At 44.1% G+C, this 23,785-nt stretch overlaps 1 protein-coding gene across 3 annotated transcripts in view; it reads right to left on the bottom strand.

Moving 5' to 3' along the window:
* The window catches only part of LOC129705281 (BTB/POZ domain-containing protein kctd15-like), a 39,794-nt gene extending 21,056 nt beyond the window's left edge, over positions 1 to 18,738 (bottom strand). Inside the window, exons 1-3 of one of the 3 annotated variants that reach the window (XM_055648790.1) lie at positions 18,696 to 18,738; positions 14,873 to 14,994; positions 1,396 to 1,571 (exon numbers count right to left, since the gene is read on the bottom strand). In XM_055648790.1, the coding sequence (XP_055504765.1) occupies positions 1,396 to 1,571; positions 14,873 to 14,994; positions 18,696 to 18,723 (326 nt within the window). In that variant the 5' untranslated portion in view covers positions 18,724 to 18,738. Of the gene's footprint in view, positions 1 to 1,395; positions 1,572 to 14,872; positions 14,995 to 15,169; positions 15,320 to 15,499; positions 15,678 to 18,695 lie in introns of those variants that run through there. The other 2 variants (XM_055648789.1, XM_055648791.1) reach the window with 2 other exon arrangements.
* Positions 18,739 to 23,785: the final 5,047 nt, after the last annotated feature.

Below are 23,785 nucleotides of genomic sequence, written 5' to 3'. Positions count from 1 at the left end.
AGTAAACATTTAACTTTTGCAGGATTGAGGCACACGTTCTGAAAGAGCACATGCAATGCGGTTGTAAATTTGTCCGGATTTAAGGAGGTGCCGGATTATCAGTTGCCAGAAGATCGGTGGTGAACCTGTACGGTGATTACACTGAACTCTGGTGAGACAGCATCTGGAATGTTTTATAAAAGTCAGGTCTTTCTACTCAAGATGGATACACTTGTGATAGTGGGATTACAGTAAAGGTCATGAGAAGAAACGCCTTCAGCCGGAGGGTAGCGGAGGCGAGGCTGTGGGAACTCAGTCACTGAGCATATTCAATGTAGTGTTTGATGGAATTTGTAATCAATGGGAAGGAGATTGTGACGGGAAGGTGGCACTGTGGTAAAAGGTCAGCCATGCTCTTATAAAAGTAGTAACAGGGGCCATATGACCTACTTTTTTTAAAAGAGGCTTTTAGCTAGGTGCATGGATTTGCAGGGGATGGAGGAATATGGATCATATTCGGGGAGAGGAGATTAGTTTAACTTGGCAACATGTTCGGCACAGACATTGTGGGCTGGAGGGCCTGTTCCTGTGCTGTGCTTTTCTGCATCTATCTTTTCTGTTCTTATTCAGTCTCTAAATCAGTCCCTCCAGAATACCCTGGTGTTCGAAGAGAACACAGATGGCTGAGGAGGCTCAGTTGCATTCAGCAGAGAAATTAAAGCTTCATGGGACATGAAGTAGCAATGGCCAAGACCTTACTGAATGGCAGATCAGATGCTAGGCTGTGAATGCTTCTGTTTCTATTCTATGTTCTTCCAACAGTCCAACTCCTTCTAGATTGAACCTTCTGCCCATTTTACATCTCCATTTCCCAATGTCTCTGACTGAGTTTATAATAAAACAGCAAGATGACATTTCAGAGACACAAGGAACTGCAGATGCTGGAACCTTCAGCAAAACAAAGTGGTGGAGACAGCATCTATGGATGAAAATTGACAAAATGGACAAGTCTGAAGAAGGGTCATGACCTGAAACGTGTTCTGTCCATTCCCACCACAGGTGCTGCCTGACCTGCTAAGTCCCTCCATCAGTCTGAAGAAGGGTTTCGGCCCGAAACGTTGCCTATTTCCTTCGCTCCATAGATGCTGCTGCACCCGCTGAGTTTCTCCAGCATTTTTGTCTACCTTCGATTTTCCAGCATCTGCAGTTCCTTCTTAAACACAAGTTCCTCTGGCAACTTGTTTTTTGCTCAAGATAAAAGTGCACCTCGGCAGGGTGAGATGGGAATAATCACCTGGGTAGACTGGTCATATTAAGACTGATGAAAATGAAAATCCAGTAGCAAGTGTCCATGTTTTAACCATTAACCATCTGCTGATGAGTGCCTGCGAGTTGCTGACACGTTGAAACTCTTACCTGGAGTCTGTGTATTTGGTTAAGGTGGCGAGGCTGCTGGTATACATGTGTCCGCCAACATCAATGTGAACAGGAGCATTGGACTTGGTGAGCTGTGCTGGCAGTGGGATGCCCTGAGATGCCACTGGTGACACAGGGGAGCGAGTCAAAGACAGGCGTGACATTGTTCTTCCCTCCTGGAAACACAACACGGATAGAATCAGTAACACAGGCAACATTTTTTATGTTTGTGTTATACCACCTGCTGCCTGGCCAGAGAGACAATGGGGCACTGGGCACGAGATGGCACAGGTCCAAATACTCAAATATGTAATACTTGGAACATTAGACACTTGCAGGCTACGAGGGCAGATCATCAACATGTGCGGAACCAATGAGTGGGAAGTTTATTGATCCCATTCAATGTCATATCCGTTCCAGTGTCTGCAGATGCTACTCCCTACCACTCCCCGCATCAGTCTGCACCCCCTTCCCCCTTTGTAACTGGTTCACTGGTACCCCCCCGCGACGGTCTTCCCCTACGGTGTCTCCCCAGAGCCCCCTAAGCTCACCCAAAGGTGCCCTTAACTTTTCAGAAGAAAAGGTTGATGAGGCAGATCCTTGCCGTACGAAGATCGGGCGGGTTAGTAAGCCACCTGTTACGTACGGCGATTATGTGTAACCCCATTATTATTAAATGCAACATTTTGTATGTAACAATTTATTTACTCATCGTAGTGATAACGCTTTATCTACTTTTCATTTATAGAAGAAGAGATGTAGATTGGCTATAGCATGTTAGCCAATTAGAATGCTTATTAATTATAACATTCATAGTGTAAGAGCCAACCCACTGTCTACCAGTTAGAGTAGCAGTGTGAATGTGTGATGACCTGCTTAGTAGATAATGACATGAACAATAAAGATGCTTGTGTTTCAACCTGTGTGAGTTTGGACTCTTTACAATTAGACACTTGCAGGCTAGCAGAGGGAGATCAGTAACATGTGCAGAACCAACGAGTGGGAGGTTTATTGATCCCATTCAATGTAATATCTGTGAGATTTGTTTGTTAAAGTCCACAGCTGAGGCAGTGGAATCGAGAGCCTGTGTGATCGCCACAATCCAATCAGTAACACTCTGCTCTCAGCAGCTTTGGCTTGGCTCTGATGCAGTGGGTGGAAGGATAGACAGAGGTTTGTATCTCACACACTGGCACCTGAAGTGTAAGTTGGTCTCTCATTCCTTCTGAGCTTTCAGAATCTGTGAGCCGACTCAATCTCTCTCTCCATCTGAGCACTCTCCCTCTCCGTCATCTCCCCTCTCTCCTAAGCATTTAAAATTTACAAACTTACAAAATTCTTAAGGGGTTGGACAGGCTAGATGCAGGAAGATTGTTCCCGATGTTGGGGAAGTCCAGGACAAGGAGTGACAGCTTAAGGATAAGGGGGAAATCCTTTAAGACCGAGATGAGAAAAACATTTTTCATACAGTGGTGAATCTCTGGAATTCTCTGCCACAGAGGGTAGTTGAGGCCAGTTCATTGGCTATATTTAAGAGGGAGTTAGATGTGGCCCTTGTGGCTAAAGGGATCAGGGGGTATGGAGAGAAGGCAGGTACGGGATACTGAGTTGGATGATCAGCCATGATCATATTGAATGGCGGTGCAGGCTCGAAGGGCCGAATGGCCTACCCCTGTACCTATTCTCTATGTATTTATGTATCTGCGAGCCGTTTTTAGACCAATCATCTCACTGATCTGTGGACTTGGATGTAAGGTTGTTGAGGACAGCCAATCTTCACTTGCTGCCCTGAACTAACTATCCAGCAGTTACACAGTGATCGCCCCGACACGGAACAAGATTCAAAAGGTCGCTAAAAGAGACAGCTCATTCTGCATTTCTTTGAATATTCCATTGTATTTAAAACTACTGCAAATGAGTAAAAATCTAATTGAAGGCAGCTCATCTAATTAGGGGGATGGAGATTCTGCTACTGCAGTAGCTGGAATTGTTAATGACTGGTACAGTGCTGATTACTGCTGTTGGAAATAAAAAAAGATTGGTATTGGTTTATTATTGGCATGTGTACTGAGATACAAAGAAAATATTTATTTGCGTGTTATACAGTTGAATCATACCATTCATGGGTGTAATCAAGACATACACAAGTACAACAGGCAGTTTATAGAGTCATAGAATTATACAGCATGCAAACATAGCCTTCAGTCCATCTTACACTTGCCAACCAAGTTGTCAAGCTAGTTTAACTTGCCTGTACTGGGTCCACATCTCTCTAACCACGTACCTGTCATGTTTCCTACCCACGCACCTGTCCAAATGCCTTTTATATGTTGTTATTGTCCCTGCCTCATCTATTTCCACTGGCTGCTCATTCCCACCAACCTCTGTGTGAAAAAGTTGCTCCTCAGATCCCTGTTCAATCTTCCCCTCTCGTCTTAAACCTCAGTGCAAAGAGGAAAACACCAGAGTGCAGAATATAGTTTTACAAGTACAGAGAAGGTGCAGGAAAAAAATTGCAAGGTCGACAAAGCTATACGTTGGGAGACCAGAATTACACCCTAGTTTGTGTGAAGACTGTTCACTAGTCTGATAACAGCAGGGAAGAAGCTGTTCCTGAACCAGGTGATGCATGCGTTCAAGCTTTTGTATCTTCTGCCTGAGAGAAGAGTGAATGCAGAGGTGGCTAAAGACCAGAGGCCCATCACCGGCGGCCATTTCCCCGTCACGCAGGAAGATGGTTAATTGGTCGCTGGAAGGCGTCTCTAGTGTGTAGGTTGATGTTATAATCTGGGAGGAGTTGATGCAAATGTGTAAATAGTGAAAGACAGTCGGCGTGCACTCAGGGGGCCGTAGGGGCTGTTTCCACACCACCTCACTCTCTGCCGCTCACACCTCAGATCCCTCGTCTTACATCATGTGCTTCACACATCACATCTGCACCTCACATCCGGCAAATCCCCCTTTTTACACACAGCGCCCCACACTACTCCCGCTCCCTGACCAAAGGCAAAGGCTATCCTCAAGGACCTGGCCTTGGACTCCACAGCCCACACCTCACATTCTGAACCTCACCATCAAGCTTCAGCTCTCACAGCTGGATCTGAGCAGATGTGACGCACCGATTTACTAAAAGCCAGCGCTCTGAATGCTGTGGAGAAACTTAAAGGAAAATAGGACCAACAACGGGAGAGTATGAGAGTAGCAGTTAACGGAAAAGGATTCAGGAATCTTTTCGAGTAACAAGCAGCACGAGGAAGGGTGAAATGATTCACAGGAAAGTAATTTATGTATTCGGGCAGATGACAGAAATGGATTGCTTGAATGTGCCCAGCATGGAGCACTGAAATAGACCCTTGAGCCCACCACCCAGAACTGATCTTTATCAATCCCATTTACTGGCACTTGGTCGACACCTGCCACCCCTTGGTCATTAAAGCATTCATCTACATGTTAACTGTCCTGGGAGGAACTGCCCCCAGCATGAAGCCAATCCGTTCAAGAGTCCGATCACTGGGTGAGTAAGTTCTTCCTCCAATCACCTGGCACTTCACCAGTGGTGCTGGCTCGAAGGGCCGAATGGCCTCCTCCTGCACCTATTTTCTATGTTTCTATGTAAACCTATTACCCTTTACTCTAACCCTAGTGACCAGTTTAATACACCTTCACAATAGGGAAAAGTAGCCAACAGTTTACCCATATACTGTAACACCTCTCTAAGGTTCCCTCATCAGACTCCTTCAAGGAATACAACCCCAATGTCTCCAGATCACTGAAATGCTCCTCCCTAAACAACATCCTGGTGAATCTCCCCTGCACTCTTTCCAGTGCGATCATAGCCTTCATATAATGTGGGGACCAGAACTGTGCCCTAATTAGGTCTGACCAAGGTATTATAAAATTGTACCTATTCTCTTTGCTGTGATATTCTATGCCCAGCTAATGAGGGACAGCTTCTGATTTACCTTCTCCACTCTCTAATCTACTTGTGCTGTCACTTTCATGGATCCTTAGTAAGGATGTCCGTGTTCCTCATTGCTCCTGGGGTCCTGCCATTCATGGTGTATGATCTACCCTTATTGATCCTCACAAAGGGCATCATCTTGAACTGATCTGCCTGTCGAATCAATTTATATAATATCATTTTATAGCCTAGAATAACCTCCTCACTATCAGCAACACCGGGTTATAGTGTGTTATTGCATTAACGGGCCTGTAACGTTACAGTAACTAAGCATTTCAATGTTCCGTTGCCAGTTAAACACGCAAGACTCTTGGGCTAAATTGGGCTATGGGGGTTGAAGAAGATTTGATAATAACATTATCATGAGTTTATCGGGGGTAAAAAGAAGGGAGTTGTTCCCATTTGCAGTGATTTGTGGATCGGGGGTCACCGATTTATAAGGTGCTGTTATTACACTTTGTTTGTGGCCTCACTCTGGCAATGGAGGAGGCCCAGGACAGAAAGGTCAGGATGGGAATGGGAGTTAAAATGGTTGGCAACCAGGAGATCCAATAGGCCTTGGTGGAATGCGTGCATGTGTTTGGTGAAACGATCGCTGAGTCTACGCTTGGTCTCGCCAATGTCCCCTCTCCTGTATCCTTCTATCACTTGCCCTGCTTTGTTGCTCCCCTTCTCTCTGCCAGGTTTCTCCCGCCCCCTCCATCCCCACCAGTCTGAATAAACATCACCTATCCTTGTTCTTCAGAGATGCTGCCTGACCCGCTGAGTTACTCCAGCCCTTTAAGGGTTTTTTTCTAATCTAATGATGATGGCGAATATTTCCAGGGTTTATGGTAATGTGAAAAACAATGAAGGTACCTTGAAAACCAAGGAAGGTAATTCTGATTTTGTTGGGAGCAGCCTTGACGGATTCAGAGCTGTTTGACTTTCACCAACAGCTGCAGTCGTCAGCTGCTGAAGTAGCCTCTGAGACGCAAGTGTCCACCTGAATGTTCAGCAATCACACTGAGGCTGACAGCTGCAACTGTGCACTGTAATCCAGCTGTTTCATTTCCAAAACACCGCAGTCAGAGAAAGGAACTCCTTATTGCAATCGTAAAGTTTAAAAAGGACCCAGTGAGTGTTAACAAAATAATGTAAGGATTTTAGTGAATGCAGACTACCACTAAATTCCTTTAGGTATGGCAAATGTATTATGCACAAACATATTAGAATTAGAATTAGAATTAGATTCCTTTATTGTCATTTTCCAATTCAAGTTCTGTTTCAAAATATTCAGCAATGGACTTAGAACGAACTGCCACAGTCAAAGTCTTTTTTCCCCAGGGTGGAAATGTCAAAGACTAAAGGGCATAGATTTAAGGTGAGGGGGACAAAGTTTAAAGGAGGGATGCGGGGCATATTCTTGTACACAGAGTGGAGAGTGCCTGGAACGCACTGCTGGGGGTGGTGGTGGAGGCAGATATGATAGTGGCATTTAAATGGCTTTCAGAATAGGCACATGAATATGCAGGGAATGGAAAGATATGGACCAAGTGCAGGCAGAGACCAGTTTAAATTGACATCATGTTCGGCATAAACATTGTGGGCAAATATTCTGCACTTGTGCTGCACTGTTTTATGTTCTGATTGTCTGAGAATGGGTGTATCTTTAAAATCACAATGCACTACCTGGTGGAGCAACAAAAGCATGGGACCAGTGTTGCTTGCAATTCACATACCTATCACCTTTAAAATGTCTCACCCCCCTCCTTCCTCATCAATGGATTAAAATCTTGGTCTGTCCCAACCTAACAGCACTATGGCAGCACTGCGGTGGGGGGTGCATGTGGTGGCAATGGGAGGGGGGGGCTGAAGTTGGGTGTATCTTCAAGTTTCTTTCAGGTCTTCAACCAGCTAGTATTTTCCTGCTGCCAGCGTCGGTCTCACTGGGACACTGTGTTAATGAACCGAGGGAAAGCAGTCTCTTCTGCTTGTTGTTTTAAACATGAACAAGTTACTGCAATAGTTGGTGTTATGAGATACTGCAGCACCTGATGCTTTTCACCTCTTGTCTTTGTCACTTACTCCACCCATCTCCCAACCAAACGTCCTCACCTGTATTCGCCGACTACATATAAAGCTTTATCCTGCTCCACCTCTCTCCTCCAGCTTTCTCCCCTCTACTCCATCAGTCTGAAGAAGGGTCCATGCCTGAAATGTCATCTGCCCATTCGCTCTACAGATGCTGCCCAACCCGTCGTGTTTTGCTGCAGTCGTTGCTGCGTGGGGCTCCATGCGTCGACATTGAAATGCTGCACTAGCAGTGACGCAACTTGTTGTGATTCAGGCTGTTGTCTCGTTTCCTGTGCCAGGGAATGGCCTTCAAAAGGAAGTGGCATTTCTCGGGGTGGCTGCCTCATGACCTTGCATACCAGGGGGGAACACCATAAAAGCCAAACCCCAACTGTACTCAGATCGGAAAGAGACAGGTCACCAAAAGAGAAGTGAAGGGCCTGAAACGTATATACCTGTTGTCCCAACTCCTCACAATGCAGTACTATGGGCACTGACTATCCCTGAGATCAGCTCCGGAGGATGTTGATCCTCCCTCGGGTACCATTCGTGAAGGCTTCAACACTTCAAAGCTTCAGAAAGTGCCGTCTCTCTGTTCGATACAGATCCTCAGTGTAATGACTCCTGTTGTGGTAGTCCCTGAAGGTATTAATTCTGACAATGGGACTATCTTGAGGGGACCTCCTAAGCATGCTGACACTCGCTGGGGGAAGAGTCCCTGAGAGTACCAACTTGTCACTGAGATCCAGCTCCTCAGGTTGCCACTTGTCATTGGGATACAATCCCTCAAGCACAGATTTCCATTAATGTACGAGTCCCTCAGGTACTGATTCTGACTGCGATCCACTTCTTTAAACAGTGACCCCATTGTAGCTGCGGTTATTTATGACAATGACTCTTAAAGGGGTGTTTTTTTTTAAATATAGACACAAATTCTCACAGGAATACAGTTTCACAGGCTACAGTCATAGACCCACTACATCCATGATCCCTGACAACCACATCCATGACAACCATTGTACCTACCTGTACAAATCCCACTTATAGACACAAAATTCTGGAGAAACTCAGCGGGTCAGGCAGCATCACTGGAGAAAGTGGATGTGACATTTCAGGTCAAGACTCTTCTTCAGTCTTGTAACCTATCCATGTTGGCTTGATCACAGAGGAGTTGATCCCCAGAATGTGCAGAGATTTTTTTTAAATGTGATTAAAGTAGAATTACTACAAATGGACAGTTTATGGTTGGCACAGAGCCGGTGGGCTGAGGGGGCTGTTTATATGCTGGATGACCCTGTGATTCTAAAAGGGTAACGCGAGCAGAACATCGCAAGAGGTACACAGAGAGTGATATAACATCTCTACCAAAGGAAGCACAGCCTGTCACCGCAGAGCAGTTTAATTGATTTCTGGTGTAAATTGTTTCCAAATACCTTTTTACTACCTTTTTATTGCTTCACACCAACATCCATGGACAGCCAGTGATGTTTTCTCAAAATTATGCTGAATTTACGAGAGAGAAAGGCCCTTTGTCCGAAAAGGCTTCTGGTTCATAGTCTACACAAGCTTCGAACTGCACCTCTTCCCATCAGCACAGTTTCTTCTTTCCTCAGTTTCCCCGATTGTGATTTACCTTGACAACTTCCCTTGAGAACGAGTTCCACATTCTCACTGCTGTCCGGGGAAAGAGGGTTGTACTAAATTTCTAATTTGTTGCTATCTCATAATCATGGTTCCTAGTCCAGGACAACACACATCTACTCTACACCTAGCCCATCTAACCCTACAAAAAATGTCAAATAAACCTACTCAGAACACAGGCCTGGGGTCTGGCTGGCACTGCTAATCTTGAGCTGGATTAGTGCTTTATAGGTTTCAGCAGTGTTGAGCTGTGAAGGAGTTAAACTAGCTAGTTACTGCCTCAAAGAGCATGTGGACAGATGTTACTTGAAGACAGAGTCAAGAGTTCAGAAAGCAGAGAACAATAGCCTGTTACAATATATGGCACCCTTACCAAAGGTCCTATGCACAAAGTGACCAAGGGATTATCATTTACACCAGGTTAAAAAACACATCGACACATCAACAAGGCAGTCACCGGCACAGACCACTGGGGCAGAGAGGTCACAGTTTGACATTATGAGGGGACCGAATAAAATTATTAGAGAAAGAGGGAGCTGGTCAAGATGTGCTTCCACTTTAGTGTGGTAGATTCTGAAGTTGCCAATGAGACCAATGCAGGAAACACCAGAGATTACAGACGCTGGAATCTAGAGCAGCAGGGGAACTCAGCGGGTTGAGCAGCATCTGTGGAGGGAAATGGAGAGTCGATGTTTCGGGTCGGGACCCTTCATCGGGTATGGAATGTGCAACCAATGTGGGAATGTAGACTCTTGTATAGAAGGGGCAGGTGGAGTGAGGTATTCCTTCCACTCTTGACACTGGGTTGCAAGGGCATCCGACGCATGGACGACATTCTCAATAACATTCCCAAAAATCCTTCAACACCTTGAGTAGACATGGGCCAGAGATCACCATGAGTCAGTGGGGGTGTCACACTTTTTCCAGGAGGCTTTGAAAACATTTTTGAATCTTGCCCGCTGTTTGTTTGGTTATCTCTTTCCAGAACAGAGCTCAGAGCAGAACACCAGTTTAGGATGCAAGAGATTCAAGTTTAGGAATCTAGTGTAAGGGATTTGAATGATACGGTCTATTCAACACAGCGGACTGTACGTAACTAGAGTCTACTGGGGTACAAGATGCAAAGGAAGAATTGCCACTGATTTGTATTGCTGCCGACTGCTTTATAAATGATTTCCCGGAAACACTCTAAGTACGAAGAATGGGTCCATAGAGGCAACCTCCATTATAGGTTTCAGTTCCAGCCAATATTATTGGAGAGATTAATGAGCATCAGTTATATATAACACAGATACACTATGGATGTATGGGCATAGTGAGATAGATAGTCACACGGCCAGCTAAATAGTTGCACTGAAAATGGTAAGTCAGTAGCTAGGTAGGCAGGTATACATATGCGTGAGCCATATGTTTAATAACTTGTAAAACAAGTAATGCGATAGGTGATCTTGTCAGATCATCTGATAGACAGATTTTATAAACTGTTCTTAGAACATGATGATGTGAATCAGATTATCTAGTAATTACAGGCATCATTACTTGGTGGACAGTCATATAGTTATACAGCGCGGAAACAGCCCTTCAGCCCAATTCATCCGTGCTGACCAACATGCTTTCCTGAGCTAGTTCCATTTTCCTGTATCACCAAACATCTCCTGTTCAGAAACCTGTCCAAATGTCTTTTAAATGCTGTTGTTGGACCTGCTTGTTCCATCTATCCTCTGTAAATCTTTCCCCTCTCACCTTAAACCAATGCCCTCTAGTTTTAGACTCACCTGGCCTGGGAAAAACCCTGCGCCCATTCACCTTATCTATACCCCTCTTGATTTTATAAACCTCAGAATGTACCTCCTCAGCCTCCTTTGCTGCAAGGATACCAGGCCTTTCATAACCAACCTCTCCTTATATAGCCTCCAATCTCAGCAACATCCTACATTTCTGCTTTAATCATATAAATAAAGACGCATTTATGTTACAATTATGATTCGATGCACATATTTGGAAGCCAAGTTCCAAGTCACTCTGCACTCATTCACTAAGGCGTACAACGTAATCAACTTTGCACTTGAAATCTGCAAACTAATGTGCCCCTCACTGTAATTCAAAGCATCACTGACAGTGAAGATGCTTAAAACCCTGGCTTGCTTTCCATACCCCTGGAACACCTCTCAGTGCAGACATATGGATGATGACATTTACCGCCATCTTTAGTGTGCCAGCACAGCCCTGGCCTATCTGGACCAAAGAAGTTCAAAGGTCAGGACCACAAACCCAGCACAAAGCTCATTGTCTATTGATAGCAGTGATCATAGAAACATAGAAACATAGAAAATAGGCGCAAGAGTAGGCCATTCGGCCTTCCGAGCCTGCACCTCCATTCAATATGATCATGGCTGATCATCCAACTCAGTATCCTGTACCTGCCACTTTCCATACCCCCTGATCCCTTTAGCCACACCTAACTCCCTCTTAAATATAGCCAATGAACAGGTCTCAACTACCTTCCGTGGCAGAGAATTCCACAGATTCACCCCTCTCCGTGTGAAAAATGTTTTTCTCATCTCGGTTCCCCCTTATACTTAAACTGTAACCCCTTGTTCTGGACTTCCCCAACATCGGGAACAATCTTCCTGCATCTAGCCTGTCCAACCGCTTAAGAATTTTGTAAGTTTCCATAAGATGCTCCCCCCAATCTTCTAAATTCTAGCAAGTACAAGCCAGTCTTACTTCATATGAAAGTCCTGACATCCCAGGAATCTTGTACATCGCATCCTCTTGTACATTTCCATGGAATACCTGCAGCAGACATCACAAAGCACTGGAGAGATACCATCAGTACTGTAACTGCAAAGTCCTCCCAATCCCATGGCAGGTTGGATGACACTCCTAGCCAACAGAAATAGCATTACGTTTAATTGGCTCCAGTGGGCATGGCCAACGTTAGCTTCACAGCTCCAAGCTCCACCCTTGGGGGAGATTACCAGGTGGACAGAGGAAATGATTCAAAGATGTCCTCAGGACCTCCCTCCCTCACAGCGCAGCAATCCCTGCCCAATGACTGCACAGTAAGGGGGCAGAGCATTCAGGATGGGACTGTCAATCTCCAACATCTTTGTCAGCTGCAAGCAGAAGTCCCATGATAACAGTAGAAGCAAGCAACTTGTACCATCAACCTACCAGCTCAACAAACGCCTCCTCTCCATCTGTGGTAGATCATTGGATCATGCATCCCTCATCCTTGAACAAATCATCCTTAGAACTATTGGACTGCCCAAGAAGAAACTTCTAGCACATCAGGATAACCCTCTTGCTCATCTTTGAAGCATCTTTACATCCATCTGAGATAGATTTGGGGTTTCAGTCATATAACATGCCAAGAGTGCAGCACTCCCCAAACTCAGTTCTGTATCATCAACGTTGTGATTAGTCTCTAATGTGGGTTCAAACCCATAGCCCGAATGAACCACGGTCTATATATCCAGTTCACAATCTACTCAGTCATACGGCAATGACTCCATGGATCATTGTAGAGTTGTAGTCGTGAAATAGACCATTCAGTCCCACTGGGTTCATATCTGAGTTATGTTCCATCTGAGGCTCCTCAAACGTTTCTCTATCTAAACCTTTGTTTCTTTCTCCAACACATGTTTACCCAGCTTTCCCACAAGTGCATCACATCCCCTCTCATTACTTCGACCATTCACCGTAGGGACAAGTTCCACATTCTCACTCTTCTCGCAGTGAATATCTATTGTCTGAATTGCCCATTGAATTTATCATGTTTTTTTCATATTTGTGATCTATAGTTTTGGTCGCCTGCATGTGCAAATAACCTTAGACACAAAATGCTGGAGTAACTCAGCGGGACACGCAGCATCTCTGGAGAGAAGGAATGGGTGACGTTTCGGGTCGAGACCCGAATAACCTTACCGGGTGTACAGATGCATGGTCCCGAAAAATGGGAAGTTAGGTGAACAGTATGGTGAAGATGTTTGGCATGCTTGTCTTCATTGGGAAGGGTTTTGAGTACAAAAGCTGGCACTTTATAATGCAGCTGTGTAAGTTGGTGAGACCACACCGTGTGTAGTATTGTGTACTGTGAGCAGTTCAGGTCACCCAGCTATAGGAAGGATGTGATTAGTTTGAAATGAGTTCAGAAGAGATTCACCCAGGATGTTACCTGGGCTTGCGGGCTCGAGTTCTAAGGAGAGGCTGGATAGGTTGGGACTTTGTCCTTTGAGCAGAGTAGCAGGCTGAGGGATGACCATACGAGGTGTACAAGATCATGAGGGGCATGGATAAAGTGAATGCCCACAGTCTTTTTCCCAGGATAGAAGATTCTAAAATGAGATGCTTATGGTGAGAGGGGAGAGATTTAAGAGGGACCTCAGGGACAACCTTTTCACTCAGGGGGCGATCCGTATATGGAGCAAGCTGCCAGAGGAAGCTATAGAAGTGGATACAATTACGACTTTTAAAAGACATTTGGACAGATAGATCGACAGATGCTGCCTGTCCCGCTGACACTCCAGCATTTTGTGTCTACCTTTGGACAGATAGTAAAGGGTTTAGCAGGATATGGGCCAAATGCAGGAAAATGGGACCAGCCCAGTATGTCAACTTAGTTGGTGTGGACAAAGTGGGCCAAAGGGCCCGTTTCCCTATGATTATAACTTCATTTATGAATAATCACATATTGGCTTAATCTTCAAGACCCACTTTAGGGAAAAGAACATTCTTTTCTACTGGATATAACCTCTTATTTTGGAATCTCTCCAGAAAAAAATATATTTGCACCTTTTCCAGTATCTCTACATCATTTTTTTGTTGTAATATGGATACTAGAAATGTTCACAAGACTCCAAGACATAATTCAGGTTCCCTACAAGCAAAACAAAAGTCCTAGTTAATTTTCAATCCAAGCCTGATAGGAATGAAACCAGCCAACGTCTTGTGGCTTTATTAACACACGTCTCTTCCTGATTACCTGCTGAACAAATAATTTAACGGACGATCTGATCGGCAGATGAAGGGAAGGTTTCCGTGGTGTTGTAAATCTGTGGAGATATTGGATATTGGTGGGGCCCGCTCTGCCGCAAGGAGTGGCGGGCGGCAGTGGAGCGGAGCCTCTCCGATAACCTGCGGGGAACTGCACTCTGTTCGCAGGCCGTCCGCAGCTCTCACTCCCCCAGTTGTTCCAGCCTGCCGGTGGCAGCTGTACAAGCTGCGGGAACTTAGGTTTAACTTCTCCGGGTCCCCCATTCATTCATTCATTCATTCAAACTTTGAACAAATCGACATTCCTTCATTCCCACACTGAATTTGTCTTTTAAACGCTGAACCTTTAGTCAGTAAAGCTCACAACAAAGCTGGTCACAAAACCCTGCATCAACATTAATACATGAAGCTCTGCAGGAGGAGACTGTTGTAAAGTGCTGGGAGTTGCCGGGAATAAAAGCCGAGTCTCTTCCGCGGGCTCCTGAGCCGTGACCTCGGAGCCGGAGCTAACCGGGACCTCTGGTAATAACACATTCGACCCCGGGATCACAGGAGGGGAACCCGAAGAAAGAAGGGAAGGGTAGAGCGGAAATTGGAGCTTGTCTCCGGGAGAGGCAGTGGGCAAGGAGAGAGCCCGGCTCCGGTAGTAGCGGCGCGGGCACCGACACCACCAACCGGGGGACCGAAGCCGGCGACCAGAGCTCGGTACAAGGGACAATAAAAAAAACCGGCGACCGGCGAAACACTGTCAAAGTACAAGCAGCTAAGACATAGCAAGTTGCAAAAGACGCGGCGACCGCTGTAAAAAACCGGGGCTCCTACCGTGAACATTAAATCTCTTCTCTGTTGCCTTCGCCCCGAACACAATTCGATGGGGATTTCTCTCTCGCCCTCCCTTCGCTCTCTCCGGCTGGCTTCTTTCTGTGTTAAAAGCAGATTGGGATCTGTTGCAGAATAAGAGAGAGAGACAGAAAACCAATAATCAGTCTCTAAATAACACAGGGAGGCGAAGGAGGAAAAAAAGCTGTTGTGCCGCGGGCTATTACACGGCCCCGGGGCAGGGACAGGGCTCCGATTAAATCGCTCTCTGGCTCATTTCGAAATATTTTTTTCTCCTACCGAACTGATGCGAAACAGTCTCTCCACAGCCCTCGGTGGTGGGATTATTCTCTCCTTTTTTTTGCTCCTTTCTGTTGCTAACGGTTCAATTTCTCACTCCCCGGTTCCGTCCCCTCTACTCTGGATAACGGTTTTAATCAGATGTACTGTCACATCTCTTAATACATTTGGCAACCCCCTCCCACCCCCCGTCCCCCCCAAAAAATAGAGCTGATTTTAATCATTGTCATTCCTTCTGATGTAATCTTCCCCCAGGCATTTTTAACCAGGCATAAATTTTCAGTTCTGAGAAAAATAAGTAACACAGAACACGTTTGCTGCGATCTTTACCCAGGCTGATTAACAGAAATAGTGGGGGACTTGTTGATGTGAAGGTGCCGGCTAGGATTCCATCTGCATTTTTAAATAGATGTGCTGAGCATGTATGTGTATTTTTCTGCATTTTCCTAACGTCTCCAATGCCAAATTTCCTGCTGGCCATTAAATCCCAATGACGTGAATCCCCATGCATTCTTCTATTGTAAAGAGCGCCCTCGCAACTTGCCTCTGGCGTAAAGCGCCATTTCAATTATAGCTATGTGTCTGCCACTAAAATTTCTCCGGGAGCTCCGCCGGCGATTGGCCTCAATTGCTTTTGTTTCTTTAAAACCATCTTTAAATATTTTCTTGTCCCCTCTCTCTTTGTTTTTATAGATTGTTATAAATATTGTTTCATGTTTTGCTCGTCTTAATTTTTTTTATTTGCCAAAAAACTTTCCCTCCCACTCTGCAGTTCATTGCAATGTCATTACTTCGAATGCAAAGTTATTATAATATGTTTTTTTCACACATACACACACGATCAGCCTTCCAGTTTCTCGACGAAGCTGTTTTTTTTTTTTTTTTGCAAAGGTGTTTGAAAGGTTGATTTCGCTCCCACCTCTTTGTCGGCGCGGATTGTGTAGAAGTGAAAGGAGTTGTTCAGGAGTTCTGCTCCACATTTACCTGCAACTCAAATTCCTGCACTTTCTTTTACCCTCTTTATGTTTTGAAAATTGATCTTTGGCGCCAACTAGCTACACTATCATGTAAGGGTGACTTTTGACTGGGATGTTTAAGGACAACAATATGAAGCTATATAAAACAATGTTTTCTGGAGTATAGACAAAGAACATAGAAAGGTACTGCAAAGGAACAGGCCCTTCAGCCCACTATGTCTGTACGGAACATGATGTCAACATGCACATGATCCATATCCCTCCATTGTACAATTTAAGAGGGATCTGAGGGGTAACTTTTTCACACAATGGGTGGTAGGTGTATGGGACGAGCTACAAGAGGAGGTAGTTGAGGCTGGGACTATCCCAACGTTTAAGAAACAGTTAGACAGGTACATGGATAAGACAGGTTAGGAGGAATATGGACCAAATGCAGGCAGGTGGGACTACTGTAGCTGAGACTTGTTGGCCAGTGTGGGTAAGTTGGGCCGAAGGGCCTGTTTGCACACTGTATCACTATATGATTCTATGCCCCATCTAAGCTAGTCCAATTTAACTGTGTCTGGCCCACGTCTCTCTAAACCTTTCCTATCCATGTATCTGTCCAAATTTATTTTAAACACTGATATTAAATATCCGTCCATTCCCTATATATTCATGTACCTATCTATCATCCACTTAATTGGCAAGACAATGTATCCAACTTCTTCGAAGGGCAAACCAGAAGAGAACAAGAATACACGAAAATAAGGGACAGAGAATACTGCCAGGTCCCTCCTACCTCAGTATGACCATGGCTGACCTATTCTGTACCAGTTTCCAGAACTCTCAATTCATGACTCTTTCAAATATTTATCTCCATCCTAAATGTATCGAATCATCTGACCTCCCCAACCCTTGGAAAGAATTTCTGCGATTCACTACCCTCGGAAAAGAAATTTCCATGCATCTCAGTTTTAAATAATATATCTTGTATTTATATCCCCTTGTTTATGGTTCCCCACTAGTGAGCCATAGAATATAGATTCAACCTGTCAAGTCTCTCTTGATAGGGCAACCCTCTCATCCCAGGAATTTGCCTGGTGAATCTTCTTTGGACCACTTCCAATGCCTTTTTAGGTCTGGTGACCAAAACTGTGCCCTATATTCCAGCTGAGGTTTCACCAGCACCCGGTAAAACTGGAACAAAACCTCCATTTTCTTAAACTCCAACCCCTTCACAATAAAATCCAACATGACATTTGCCATCTCAACTACTTGTTGGTCCTGCCTGCTAGGTTTATGTGATTCATACTCGAGTTCCTAGATCCATCTTCCTGGGGGTGGGTTTTGCCTTGAAATAAAATGATCTGGTCTGGTGCCTTGGCAATTCCTCCTGTGTGCATCTCATGGCTTAGGCTTACTCGAACATGGATTACACATATTGCAGTCATCAGTACATACACCCTAACCCTTGATGCTATTGTGAGGCAGGAGGACTTACTCTGATCTTGAAGACACTCCTGTTGGGAAACAACTTGATCCTCAATGGCATCAACGCTGGGGTCTGAATAGACACTACGCTTTGGAAATGGTGTGATTGTCAAGGAGAAAGTAAATTAAGCTAACTCTACCAAAATCTTCTTTTGGGAGGAGACTTGTCACAACCAACATCCCATTTCATCAGAGGGACAACCACAAAACCTTACAGCAACGTAAATGGCACATGTTTGATTAGATTATTGTCTGGATGAAAGACTGCAGGAGAGCCTGCATCTACACCATGACAGATGCTAGTCACCCCTGGACTGACCACTACCTAATCCTTTAATGTTTTCATCATCTTGGCTCGAAAACAAAGGCAGCAATGGGAACGTTGCCAGAAGAAAATCAATGAAAGTCGCAAGGATATTGCAAAGACAGATTTTCTCAGAAAGCATCTCACAGACAAAAGGATACAAGATTGCAGACAAACCATTTATAAATCAACTGTGAAATAAAAGGGGCAATTGTAGCACAGACAGAAATTTGGCCAAGTGACAAGAATCAGAAGGTAGTATTGATCAGATTTACATTTTACCGTGTTTTTTTCATAAAATGAGACAAGAATTGTGTGATAAAGGTAATGCCTAGTCGGAGAAGTTGCTGTTTGATAAGTGCTTTATAATCTGTTTATGGGACATACAACTTAAGAAGATGAGAGTGCTATCTAAATAACTCTCCCTGAGGATCAGTTTCAGGCCATGATCAAACAAACATACCAACCAGCAGGTAGCTAAAACTTCAAATATCTGCATTTAGTAATAGACACTCTTTATCAGAAAGAATCGTCATTAGTTTAGTACACTTCACATCCCAGGATGTCACTAAGCAAGCCATTTTGAACTATTTTCTAACAAGTAGTCACTATTGGCGACACAAAGAATTGCAGATGCTGTAAGTTTAAGTTAAACACAAAGTACTGGAGGAACTCAGCAGGTCAGGAAGCATCTATGGAGGGAATGGACATGCAATGTATTGCGTCGAAACCCTTCAGATTTCAAGACTTGATGACTAGACGACTTGGGTACCTTCTCCACCGTGATTTCTACTTTCCATGAATGAGTACTTAATTCTCGGGGTAAGGTGAAGATAACATGGTCTCCAGTGCACGTTTTGATGTTTAGGATCCGCTGCAATACTCTGTGAAGTTGAAGAAAGCAGGCTCATAATAAAACAGTTGACTCTTAATGCCTTCAGGGCAATCAGGGGAGGGCTTAAAATCTTACATTAAAATCCTTCCTAAACTATCCACATGCCAAACACAAACCTTGTAAACATTTGCGGGCCCATTTGGATTGGACAAGGCAGACTAATTATTAGCTTTTAAAGTACAATTCCTGGCTTTCCTTGTAATAAATTAAAGTTGATTAAATACTAAAAAGCATCCTGGTATCATAGAACCAGACAACAGCGAGGTGTCACTGCATTAAAGGACAGAAGGGAGGAGATAAATTGGGATATAAACCATATAACTACATCTTGCTTGAAGAAATCAGGGCGTAGGCTGATTGCTGGAGGCATATTTAAGATCTCCAATTCCAACAAAGGCCCCACATTTTGCCCGGGAGGCTCTGGCTCACCTGGCAGGCTGGGACCGCACCCCTTCCGCCAAGCTGTTGTTTCCCTTCAGGCCTTGAAGTGATCTGTCCCAGCTTTCCAACCTGTGGGCGTCATAACTAAGTAGCTGGGAGTGCCTTGCAAAACCAGAGACAAATACCATATTGTAGCTAAATGTGCAGCAGATGTTGTATACAATGGTACTTTGCAGAATTCGTATTTCAGAACACAAACTTAATGATCTGATGAATCTCACCAGAACAAATTGTAAATTTAAAATCAGTTTTTAAAACTCCCAAACATAATCTTAGAATTTGCAAAAGTAACTTTGAAGCTCTCAGATACACTCGGTCATACAGCATGGAAACAGGCCCATCAGCTCAACTTGTCTAAGATGCCCCATCCAAGTTTGCCCGAATTTGCCCATATAACTCTGAACACCTCTGGTTTTTGATTTCCTTATTCTGGGTAAAAAACTGTGCATTCGCCCTCTTTAATCCCCTAGTGATTTTATACACCTCTATACTATCACCTCTCAGCCTCCTGCACTTCAGGGAATAAAGTCCTAGCCTTCCTAAATGTCTCCATATACAGTGGCTTGTAAAAGTTTTCATACCCCTTGAACTTTTCCACATTTTGTCACGTTACAACCACAAACGTAAATGTATTTTATTGGGATTTTATGCGATAGACCAACACAAAGTGGCGCATAATTGTGAAGTGGAAGGAAAATGATACATGGTTTTCAAATTTTTTTACAAGTAAAAAACTGAAAAGTGTGGCGGGGGGGGGCAGCAGCATAACTACTTTTGCTGGACCTGTAACTGGCTCCACTCCCAATATGATTAATCTTTAACTACCCTTTACTTTCATTTCAAACTTTTTCTGAACAAATATGGACTACTGTCATATTCTCTTTTCATGGTTCAATAGCCCCTTGGTTACTTGCACTGATGTGAGCTTTTTAGTTTAAATTTATTTAAACCAAGTTCAAATTCTGAAACCCCTGTGTTATGACTAGAACATCTTATCCTTTATACAACCCTTTCATAATGCCTTAATTTAATTCCATTAACAGCCCATGTACTCACAAACTAATACTTCTACAGCAAAATCAAGAGTGTGGAGTGATTATCGTGAAGCAGGGTGGGATGTCTACCTTGTATTATATTAAGCCACTCAAATTAGGACGTTTCCAAGTTTGATCACAATTGGTGTCAACAAAGTTGATTTCAATCTAATAATATACTGTTGTCTGGTTACACCTAGTTTAGGGAGGGGAATTTAGCAGGAATTCCCATTCTGTTCACCATCAAAGTGATCCTTGCTGGCACACTTGTGCATGAAAAATGTAGATTGAAAGTAAAAACAGAATATTCTCAAAACACTCATCAGGCCAGATAGCTTTCCCTTAGACACAAGGAACTGCAGATGCTGGTTTACAAAAAAAGTCACAAAGTACTAGAGTAGCTCAGTGGATCAGGCAGCATCTCTGCAGAACATGGATTTGTAACGTTTCAGGTCGGGACTCTTCTGCAGACACTTCCCCTTTCTGATTCTCTTTAACTCTGTCTTGCTTTCCACAGATGTTGCTTAACTTGGAAGTTGCTCTGGAAGATTAGATCGCACGAGATCAAGGGAGAGCTAGCTGACTGAATGCATAATTGGATTCATTGAAGGAAGCATAAGATGGTGATGGAAGGTTATTTTTCGGGCTGGAGGCCTGTGACTAGTAGTGTGCCTCAGGGATCGGTGTTGGGCTGCAAGTGTTTTATATCAATGATCTAGATGAGAATGTACAAGGTATGATTAATAAGTTTGCAAATGTAACTAAAGTATCATTGCTAGCGAATCTTGATGGTTATGGTTAAAAATTATGTCAAACTATGGCACAGGTCCTGAACGGAAGGCTCTGGGGAGTGTTGTAGAGCAAAGGGATCTGGGAGTGCAGGTACACAATTCCCTGAAGGTGATGTCACAGGTAGATAGGATAGTAAAGAAGGCTTTTGGTAGATTGGTCATCAAGAGTCAGGGTATTAAGTATAAAGGTTGGAATGTTATGGAACAGTTGTACAGGACATTGGTGGGGCCACATTTGCAGTACTGTGTTCAATTTTGATGACCTTGCTATTGGAAAGATGTCATTAAGCTTTAAAGAGTGGAGAAGATTTACAGGCATGTTGCCAGGCCTCAAGGGACTAAGCTATAGGGAGGGGATGGCAAGCTAACACTTTATTCTTTGGAGGGCAAGAGTCTGAGGTGTGATTATATAGAGGTGTCTAAAATCGTGAGGGAATTAGAAGTGAATGCACAGTGCCTTTTTCCCAGGGTAGAGGAATCAAGAATCAGAGGACATAATTTTAAGGTGAGAGAGTAAAGATATAATAAGAAACTGAGGGGCAACTTTTTCACTCAGAAGGTCGTGGGTACATGGGACAAGCTGCTAGAGGAAGTGGTTGAGGCAAGTACTATAACAGCATTTAAAAGACATGGGAAGGTACATGGATAGGAAAGGTTTAGAGGAATATGAGCCAAACATGGGCAAATGGCACACAGATCCTGATTTGCATGGACTTACTGGTCTAAATGGCCCATTTCCAGGCTGTATGACTATTCTGTTTATGGTTTTATTTCAAATATATGAATATTTTAAATTTTGACTGTGGAAATCAAATTGGTCAGTGTTTGATTTTTATGATAAAGACTAAATTAGTTTCAGCTGTGACACATTTCCTGGTCAAAGCACATGCCCAGATACGTGCTAGATACAATTCGCCATTAAGACATTGGATTGTAACACCTGTGGAGAGGTGGGAGAGTCATAGAGACACACTGTAGAACACCAGAAATTTGGGGTGCGTCTCACATTGTAGACTGCCACATGTACTGAAAAAATGTACAATTTGAACACATTTCAGACTTCAGTGGCAACAAGTATTATAATAGTACCTTCAATTGTCATGTTACTTAAATAACATGTTTCAACATATGCTCCCTACTTAAGTATACACAGAAGTAGTAGAAATGGATGACTGCTCAGCAAATTAAGACGACACACAAGGTGATATTGTAGTTTCCAGAGTGCATCACCTTCTCCAGTCAGTATTCACCTCTGCATACTGAAGATAGCACTAGCTCCTCAGACAGTACAACCAGAGTGTCCACAATAACATTCTTGCTTGCGTTCAGGGAAATTAAATTTGTCATCAGTCTTAATTGGCTTACCCTTTATCCTAAGACTTTGACACCTGATCTGGGATTTCCTAGACATTGGGAATGATTATGGAATTTCAAATGTGGAATTGGGGCATTCTTTACCACAGTCAAATCATATATGTTCAAAAAGGATCTACAGTATTATATCTATTATAAACCCACTGACTCGCATAGCTATCTAGACTATCCTTCTTCCCACCTTGTCTTCGATACTCTATCCCCTACTCACAATTTCTCCATCAACGTCGCATCTGTGCCCAAGATGAGGTGTTCCATACCAGGTCATCAGAGATGTCATTCTTTAGGGAACGGGGTTCCACGCTTCCATTACAGATGAGGCCCTCACTATCCTGCTCCGCTCTTGCTCCTCCTCCCCCCATTCACAACAGGGACAGAGACCCCCTTGTCCTCACCTTCCACCCCATCAGCCATCGCATTCAGCACATAATCCTCCATCATTTTTGCTACCTCCAACGGGATCCCACTACTAGCCAAATCTTCCCATCTCCACCCCTTTCCGCAGAGACCGTTCCCTCCACAACTCCCATGTCAACTCGTCGCTTCCCACCCAAACCACCCCCTCCCCACGTACTTTCCCCTGCAACCGCAGGAGATGCAACACCTGTCCCTATACCTCCCCCATCAACTTCGTCCAAGGACCCCAACAGTCTTTTCAGGAGAGACAGAGGTTCACTTGCACCTCCTCCAACCTCATCTACTCTATCCGCTGTTCCAGGTGTGGACTCCTGTGTATCGGCGAGACCAAGCGCAGGCTCGCCGATCGTTTCGCTGAATACCTCCGCTCAGTCCGTCTTAACCAGCCTGATCTCCCGGTTGCTCAACTCTTTAACTCCCCCTCCCATTCCCACACTGACCTTTCTGTCCTGGGCCTCCTCCATTGTCAGAGTGAGACCCAGGACAAATTGGAGGAACAGCACCTCATATTTCACTTGGGCAGCTTACACCCCAGCAGTATGACCATTGACTTCTCTAACTTCAAGTAGCCCTTGCTTTCCCCCTATCTCCATCCCCTCCCCCTTCTCAGTTTTCCGACCAGTCACTGTCTCCGACTACATTTTATGTTTGTTGTTACCTACTCCCAACAATGATCGATTCTACATTTTCCTTGATCTGCATTTCCTTTTGTGTTTTCTTCCTTATCTATACACTTCCTTATCTATGTACTGCCTACACCCCTGACATGTCGGAAGAGTCTCGACCCATAATGTCACCCATTCCTTCTCCCCTGAGATGCTGCCTGTCCCGCTGAGTTACTCCAGCATTTTGTGTCTGTAGATTGGATACTTTACTTACTAACCAATGTAATGCTTTATCATTATCGCAA

The sequence above is a fragment of the Leucoraja erinacea genome, chromosome 17 (genome assembly GCF_028641065.1).
Source record: "Leucoraja erinacea ecotype New England chromosome 17, Leri_hhj_1, whole genome shotgun sequence".
Lineage (NCBI taxonomy): Eukaryota > Metazoa > Chordata > Chondrichthyes > Rajiformes > Rajidae > Leucoraja > Leucoraja erinaceus.
Note: the sequence above shows the minus strand (reverse complement) of the source record. Positions and strands in the feature narration are given on the sequence as shown.